The sequence below is a fragment of the Mytilus edulis genome, chromosome 11, assembly GCF_963676685.1.
Source record: "Mytilus edulis chromosome 11, xbMytEdul2.2, whole genome shotgun sequence".
NCBI lineage: Eukaryota > Metazoa > Mollusca > Bivalvia > Mytilida > Mytilidae > Mytilus > Mytilus edulis.
The window spans coordinates 55732360-55741346 of NC_092354.1; the positions used below are offsets into that span (position 1 = coordinate 55732360).

An 8987-nucleotide genomic window follows, 5' to 3' on the forward strand; every position below is an offset into this window, starting at 1 on the left:
TCGGTACTTATACATCTTCGGATTTCAAATGTTTGGCTTTGAGCGTTCCTGATGAAGGTAACTCCAGAAAAGCGCTTCGGACGCAATAAATTATTAAACGTGTTGTTTTATATTTTTACATCACTGGGTCGATACCTCTGCTGGTGGACTATCAGTCCCCGAGGGTATCATCAGCTCAGTAGTCAGTGCTTCGGTACTGACATGATTAAACAAACTTTACTAAAATTGTCCGTTTATAAATTTTGAAATTATTATGAAACTAGGGTTTCAACTCCCTCAGGCAAAGTTGGCTTTAGATGAATTTGGCTATTTATTTTAGGTATTTTTAACATATAGCTCTTCAACGATTTTCGGTACTTATACATCTTCGGATTTCAAATGTTTGGCTTTGAGCGTTCCTGATGAAGGTAACTCCAGAAAAGCGCTTCGGACGCAATAAATTATTAAACGTGTTGTTTTATATTTTTATATGTGCAGTTTGTTATGAATCCAACTTCAAACGTAAAATATCGTACAGATTACGTTGACCAAAATTAAATTTAATAAATGAAGGCGGTGATTATTTTTACTTTCCATAACACTTAAATATAATAGAAAAGACGTCAACACATTTGACAAAATCCTATGAGAATTGCAAATATAACATTATAGTTCTTTTAAATGCGAATTCACATTCAGCAAAACAGTCACATTCGGGAATAAGTCGCGTTTGGTAATAAAAAGATTAGACGACATAATGACAAACGTGAGGGTACCAAAATTGCACCATTTTGACAGTTTTTCGCCCATGTTTATTTATGATCCCGACAAAAGTTCCCATTCTGTGCTTATTTTGTAGATGTATCAATATTCACTATATGGTTCCAACAATTTTACTTTGAATCTATACTGAATCATTTAAAATGGGTTTGAACATATTTCCAAACGATCAATGATTCTGTGACGAGGAGTACCCAGATTGCATTCATGCTTAAATTCACATCCTTAAAAATCGAATTACAGATAATTTGTATTCTTCAAATATTTAGAAAAAAATTGCTTCAAATAAACTCATTATAGATACCAGGATTGAAACTAATTTATACTTATTATTCATGCCATTAGAAACAGAGGCTAGGTATATATTTTATTTGCTGTTTTTAAAAGAGGACCTTTTAGTACACGTCGCAGCACGTCGACTTTTCCGAACATTTTACTTTTCCAGTTATACTTCATCTTCTGATATATTTACTTATGTTGAACAGACGTGCATAATGTCAAATATTAAAAATAAAAATTGTTTAGACTCTTTAACAAAACATGTGAGATTTCCGCTGCTACTTATGCTAAATAGTTGCAATTTCGGTCCCGTGACGCTAGCCACTTAAGAAATTGGGGAAGAATATCCGATGTCTCGGGTAGAGTACTACGCCCCCTGCACGTTAAGCATGCAACAATGTTTTGCCTGTACTTAGTCAGGAATATGACAATTGTTGTCCATTCGTTTTATTATTCATGTTATTTGATTGGGGACTTTCCGTTTTGAATTTCCCTCGGAGTTCAGTATTTTTGTTATTTTACTTTTGAATAGACTGTTGGAATGTTAATTGTCTGTCCCTTTCTTAATTACCCTCATTTTCAAGTTTTATATGAGATGTCCAGGATGAATGATGACAAATTTTGGACTGGTACTGGAAAATGAAAGTACTTCTGGGTGAAACGTTTAAAGAAATGTGCTGATGGTTGTATAATTGATAAAAAAAAATTAGTAATGTTTAAACAATAATTTATTTATAAATCGATGTAAATAATAGCAAATTTTGGACAAATAATAACAAATTTTGGACGGCATATTTTAAAGAGTAATAAATTAATCACAAGTACAAAATTTACTGAGATCATTGCAATCAGTATTCCCACACTGAATATTACACCAGTTATCAAAGTACGCATCTCCTCTCCACCCTGGTGAAATAGCTTTACATTTTCTACCACTTGACATGGCTGTACTTGTTATATGTTGTACTATGTTTCCTGGTAGGGTTCTTGTAGGTTGGCGGATTGATGTTTTTAATAAAGTGCTCAACGATGACGATGTTGGTAAGACTGACTTTCCAATTGCTATGTCGGAACATCCATAATATTCCTCCTCAAAACTTCCAGGACTGTTTGCTGTAGAATTAAAAACAAATATTTTTTACATTGTACTACAACAGAACCTCAGCGTTCAGTATTTTTGTGATTTTAATTTTATGTTTCTATGCTACGCAAATACTGAGGGAACCATGACCTAGTTAACAAAGTTATCCAAATCTAAAGCGATAACCATATGTACACGAAATTGTGTAACCCTAGTAAAAAGATCACACCGATAATGCATATATCAAAATTCTTGTATAAAAAAAAATCGATAATTAAGTGTTGACATACATTGTGTTTAAGTTTCATACCATTTGGTTGAGGCACACTAAAATTATAGAACGGAATCGAAAAATTCAGCAATGCATCCGATAATAAAGGGGTATTCAAAAACGGTAAAAGTGACGCAAACCAGATCTTTGTTTTGTGGTAATAAGAAGCAGTGTGTATAAGTTCTATAACACTTGGTTGACACAGATTAAAGTCACAGAACGAGAATTTATTCGCGACGTACACACGTATGTTCAGACGGAGAGGGTTAACACTTTAATGCCTCCTACGACTCTACGGGGAAATGAAAATGTAAAAACAGTGACACATACCGGTTCGCCATTTCCATTGAAGAACACACTGACTACAAATAAGGTCCTTCGGTAGTTTCAAAGTCAACTCTTTTATTCCTGTACTTGCAGAAAATGTTGTCCTAGATGTAAAAAGAAAAAAAATATAACATATCATGTAAATATATAAAAATCAGAGGGCGAAAAAAGACATCATCAAAGCAAACACGAATAACACCATGGTAAAAGTTAAAAAGACCATAAAGATAGGATTTTTGATTGACGACCAGTGAAAATAATATTACATTCTAAGAATGAGCACACAATAAATACATTAGGTAGCATCTGCAAGATAAGGATCGATCCAATAAAAAGGCGAAAATTCAGTCTGCCGTTGGCAAATCAGGGCATGTGTGACTTATGATTGATACACTAAAAATATTCTACCCGAAACAGCTACATTTTACATGATTACAGCAACTTCATTTTGAATGACAATGGTTGATACACTAATAATATTCTAGCCGAAACAGCTACGTTTTACATGATTACAGCTGGTGTTTCTTACTCACTTCATTTTCAACTTAAACCTAAATGCAAACTATACTTTTGTATTTAGAAATACTGAAAATTTTGAAAAATTATCCTGTTTTAACTTACGTTCAATATATGTAAGTGAAAACTAAATTTACAAATATGTTATTCTTACCTATTAAAACCGGTATCACTTGTTGTTAGAAGATGGTTGTCCAAACATCTATGGGTTATCTTCTTTGAAATATTGTTATTGACACAAAGTCTGAACTCGTGCCAACCTAGATGATTAGCTGTTATTTGTATTTTGACGGGTATATCTTGCCCAGATCTGTAAGTTCTTGCAATTATCCCCTTTGCATATATCCCGCCGGCCTCATTTGGGTATGGGCCTTGGTATGGGTCTCCACATACACCACATTTACCCCCATTCGATGCAAGATTCTGAAAAAAAAATTATAGCACTTAAGTTTACACACTCTATAATTTTTTTACGTACTTTTACACACTCTATAATTTTTGTTACAACAAAGTACGTAACTATTTAGACATACTATCACTGCTGAATAATTTAAACCGGATTTACATATCTAGTTACTTGTACACTGTTGTATGTTATTGATCGTTTTTTTCTTTCTTTCTGTGGGTTATTTATTGTTGGTCGGTTAACGTTCAGTGGCAATTTTTACATGCATGTTCAGGATCCTTGGCTCACATTTCGATACTCTATATATTATTGAAACGACTTTCGTTACTTATGTTAAAACTATAATACATATAAATACAATGTTGGAATTTCAAAACAGACAAAATTTAGTTTAAACTAGTAGGGTTGAGAATAATCAAGATTAGTCATTTTTACTAGATTTTACGGGTGTGTGGACGGGTTATCTGACTTGCAATTAAAAAAAAACGTCTTTCGGTATTTGTGTAGGTAGAAATAAAGCGACACCAGCGCTATCCAAATTACTTTCATATAATGTTAAATATTTTCAATTGATAATATAGTTGCTTTATTTTGAATAATCTACAAATTGAAGCTGTCCAACCAGGATAAAATGGACAGACACTTAACAATTGATTGATCGATCGTTGTGTTTAACATCGATTGTGCAACTCGAAAATAGTTAAAAGGCCTTATAGAGTACGAAATTGGAAAGCATTGAGAAACAAGTTTCGAAAAGCTTGTCCATATACAGCTAGGGTATTCTATTTATTGGGTAGAAAGTCCTAAAAAATTGAAAGATTTGTTAAACTTATACTTAACAACTATTATTTCTGTCAGCACAGAAGTGCGGACTACTTGACCTGTGATACTCTCAGAGAAAAAAAAATAAGTCACCAGCAGTGAAAGGTTGTTTTTAGGAATAATCCTCCATTGTACTTAACAATAAAGTTGAAATCATACATTCATGAGGGGCGTAAAAAAGGGGGGGGGGGGTTCTGCACGGAAGAACGCGTAATAAAATTGCCATTTCACGATGAACGAACAATTAAAAATTTCTGGCACGTTGATCTTTTACCGATTTCCCGAATCACGGTGAATAACGACCCTTTTTCACGGCTGCACGTGAAATAAAAATGGCAAAACACGTTGCACGAAAATAACCCTTTACCACCCTCATTTATATAAGTAAAAGATTGATTGATTGATTGATTGAATGATGTTTGTTTATAGTCTAGCGTATTTTAAAAGCGAAAAATAATTTAAAAGCAACAGTTGGAATATAACGGGATACTTAATCTACACAGAACCAGGTGTCTTAATACCTTTATCCGCGTATTTCAATTTTTCTTTCTTTATGTAACTATTATTTGTTGATAATACTCACCCATCTTCCGCCACAAAACAGACCATTGTCATTATAATTTGGTTCGACTATCGGTTTGAATTCATCCAAACGCCACAATGATGATCTATTGGGAGGTTCAATCATGTATCCATGGCCTGTAACATAATGACAACTTATACATGTCAAAATAAAATAGAATACGAAGATCATGTTTTGGTAGAAAATTAAAATTGCACTTTCAATTATTTCTGATATTTCGAAGTCTATGCTTCAACGTAAAATATCCTGCATTTTATACTTTTGAACAAGGAAGATGACGTATTAAAAATATTATCTTTTGGAAATTTTACTATAGGAGTTGCACCAAATCAAATCCTCTTCAATATTTACTTACACTATATTCCCTTTGTCGTTCCTTTGTTTCTTATTACATCCGTTACGTGTTTGTTGATTTTAATAATGAGTTCACCTATTACTCACACTTTTATATAACAACCAATTTGGCTTAATATACTGTGAATCTTTTAAACAGATAAATGTTAAGTGAAATATGGAATGTAACTAAATTAATTTAATCACTGTTTAAACAAAAACAATCACTTTATAAATTGAAAATATGTAAAACTTTAAAGTTGAAACAGGTGGAAGAGCTCGGCCAATGGTTACCTATTCAAAATTGTGATAACTTAAACATGGCTATGTCTGAAAGTATTTGTATTTCTATTTTTAACCATATAATAAACATGAACTGTACATGTAAACGTTAGTATTCAAAATGTAGAACTTGATACGTTTAATGATTTTAAACAACTCATTTATATATTGTGCAAATAGAAGATGGTTCCTTTTTCAAACATTTACATATTTACAATGATTCTTCCACCATCCGTTTTCGACTGACATCATGTTACTTGATCTTAGGACTCTACAACATTGCATATAAATAATGAAACTTTCAAAATAAAATAAAATTATTTAGTAGTATTTAATTTATTTATCAACTATAATCATGTACAAGTAAATAGGAACATCCAGAGGTAAGATTATCTACGTTTGTTTCACCAGGATCATGCAAGCATACGATAATTAACTCATCATAGATACCAGGCTTGAAATTGTATTTCATGTATAAGAACTTAGTTAGTGACCCTAAATGTTAAAAAGGCCAAATAAAGTAAGAAATCAAATATGATAATTAAAGGTGATATCTGGTACCAAAATAATTAGTTTTTGTTTTTTACTTTAATTATTTAAACCTGCAATTTGATTGGTAATCGTTCTCTCTGTTCTATATACTCAAATGTATGAACAGATTTTTCCTATTTTTAAATTCGAAAATTAACTATTTTGATGTATCATTTATGGGCATTATGTTTTCTGGTCTGTGTGTCCGTTCGTTCGGTTGTTTGTCCGTCTGTCCCGCTTCATGTTAAAGTTTTTGGTCAAGGTAGTTTTGATGAAGTTTAAGTTTAATTAACTTGAAACTTAGAACTTATCAAGAAAATTGATACCGTTAATTTTATTACTATCACTGGGTCGATGCCTCTGCTGGTGGACTATTAGTCCCCGAGGGTATCACCAGCCCAGTAGCCAGTACTTCGGTACTGACATGAAAATACGGATTTTTTTTGTGTTATTAAAATTTGCTGTTACAAAATGATAGAAATTGTTATAAATTAAGGAATGTATCTCCCCCATGCAAAGCTCTGATTCCTTTCACGGATTTGGCTATACTTTTGGACCTTTTGGATTATAGCTCTTCATCTATTATATAAGCTTTGGATTTCAAATATTTTGGCCACGAGCATCACTGAAGAGACATGTATTGTCGAAATCTGGTGCAAGAAAATTGATACCGTTAATTTTATTAGTACACATGTTCCCTATGATATGATATTTCTAAATTTAATACCAAATTAGAGTTTTAATCCCAATTACGCGACCCACTAAACTTGGAAATTGATTGTGCGATTGGGGCATCCGTTTACTATGGACACATTATTATTTCTTCAAATATGGTTGGTATGTATGAACTTACTTTTGTTCCGTTGATCAACCTAGCTATATTATAAAATGAAGTTTGGCTGCATGCGTCACCAATGTGACTGTACAATAATTGTCGCTTTCACCTTCTTACACTTTGCATGAAGCATTTATGAGAGATGGACGACAGATACCAAAGGGACAGTCAAACTCAAAAATCGAAAATAAACTGACAACGCCATGGCTAAAACTGGAAAAGACAAACAGACAAACAATAGTACACATGACACAACATGAGAAAACTAAAGAATTAAAAACACGAACCCCACCAAAAACTAGGGATGATCTCAGGTGCTCCGGAGGGTAAGCAGATGAGGAGTAACGGTACGAGGTTTAGGTAGATGTTGATGCTGCTATTCCAGCTGTTAGGAAGTTGTGTAACTATTCTTTCTCTAGACCTTCTTGTTGGAAAGGCATTCAAGAAGCTAATGGTGACAAACCTTTAAACCATTATTCGTGGAGCAACCATACGATAGCTGTCCAAAGGTAAAGCTTGTGTCCGATTTTTTTTATATATATATACAGATACTTGAAACCTTAGATTTATACCAGGAAGAAAGAACCTGATGTTTTAGGCTTACGTATTGATGTCACCAAGAAAGAAAATATGGCAATAAAGGATTACGCTATACGGCATAATCATTTGTTAAAACTTGTAACTCTGCTGGAAAGAAGAGATTCTGGTCTGTACTTTTACCCAGATTAACGACTTTTTTAATTAGATAGATGATCGTACTTGTTTGCAGAGGAGATTACGAGGTGACAATATTTATGTAAGCCCGGATGAACTTCTCAAGAATGTTGGAATACTTTCTTTTCACAGTTTAATAAATTACAGGTACGGCGAAAGTGGGAAAAGCAATCGAGTTGAGATGACCAATGACATAAATTTAGTTCAATGTTACCTATGACGACGTTGATAATTTCACGTGCGCTTATTTTTCATATCACTCTACTGTACTGAGAAAAGGAAATTATCAGACAGTTAAATCAGAGGTAAATTTCGTGAAACATCGAAGTAACAGTTGCAAGACTGATAAAAAGCCCTGACATGTCTAATACCAGTAACAAGTCTTTGATTTTAGGTTTGCTCTTCATTTTGTGTAGATTCTATATGAAGTACTTTATATATATATAAAAAAAAAAAACATAAATAGTAAGTAATATATTGAATACCAATGAATCACAAATTTTATTATTTAATGACTTTTTTTTATATTTCAGGGTAAAAACGACATTTTACTTCACCACAGTGACATGCTGAATCAAAAGTGAACGAATTTTAGAGACATGTGACCAGGTGTGATGCAGAAATAGACATGGTTGGTGTTGCCAGGGCAGAGTATGATGGCTTTAAGCAGAATTTGTTTATGATGAGGATATATTTAAAAAAAAAAATGAAACAGTTACCAAAAGAGTTTTATGTATACTGTTAAAATTCATTATTTATTGATCCTTATAAAATCAGGCTGAAGATAGTGCAAAGAGAATATAATCTGGTATCTATTTCTTGTTTAAGAGCAATAAATTAATGAATGTATTATTGTCTTTACGTCTGGTCTGGCAGGCATGATTGTATAGCTTTAAATTTTAGATTGATTCAATAGTAGGCGAGTGACTTTAACCATGAAATTAAATTTTTAATGCACCTACCTAACACACGGCTTACTTATATATCATTTGAAAGCTACAAATCTGTACTATCTGTTTTGCCCGGTCGTAAAAAAATCGTACGGTGCAATTGCCGTCAAATCAAGATCAAAGGCCAACGACGAATAAGGGCATATTGTCTAAGATTTCAGCTTGATTGCATAATATGACTTTTATATACTTAATACACATATGCAAACAATTTAAAATTTTAGCAGAGAAATTAACAGTCATTAATCAAATGCATTTTTATATATTTAAAGCGTGTTTTTGATAGACAGCACATGTT

At 32.7% G+C, this 8987-nt stretch overlaps 1 protein-coding gene across 1 annotated transcript; it reads right to left on the minus strand.

The window, feature by feature from the left end:
* Positions 1-1748: 1748 nt before the first annotated feature.
* LOC139494893 (uncharacterized) lies at positions 1749-5247 on the minus strand. The gene is made up of 4 exons (XM_071283035.1): positions 5045-5247; positions 3388-3656; positions 2721-2821; positions 1749-2151 (listed from the first exon to the last, which is right to left on the minus strand). Exons 1-4 carry the CDS (start codon positions 5213-5215, stop codon positions 1850-1852), a joined length of 843 nt encoding a protein of 280 aa, XP_071139136.1. The 5' UTR covers positions 5216-5247; the 3' UTR covers positions 1749-1849.
* Positions 5248-8987: the final 3740 nt, after the last annotated feature.

Coding starts and splice junctions, on each gene's coding strand:
- LOC139494893 (XM_071283035.1), bottom strand. CDS start 5,215: ATGATCTTCGTATTCTATTTTATTTTGACATGTATAAGTTGTCATTAT. Junction 3,657..5,044: donor TGTTTTGTGGCGGAAGATGG/GTGAGTATTATC, acceptor TTTTTTTTTCAG/AATCTTGCATCGAATGGGGG. Junction 2,822..3,387: donor AGTGATACCGGTTTTAATAG/GTAAGAATAACA, acceptor TTTTACATCTAG/GACAACATTTTCTGCAAGTA.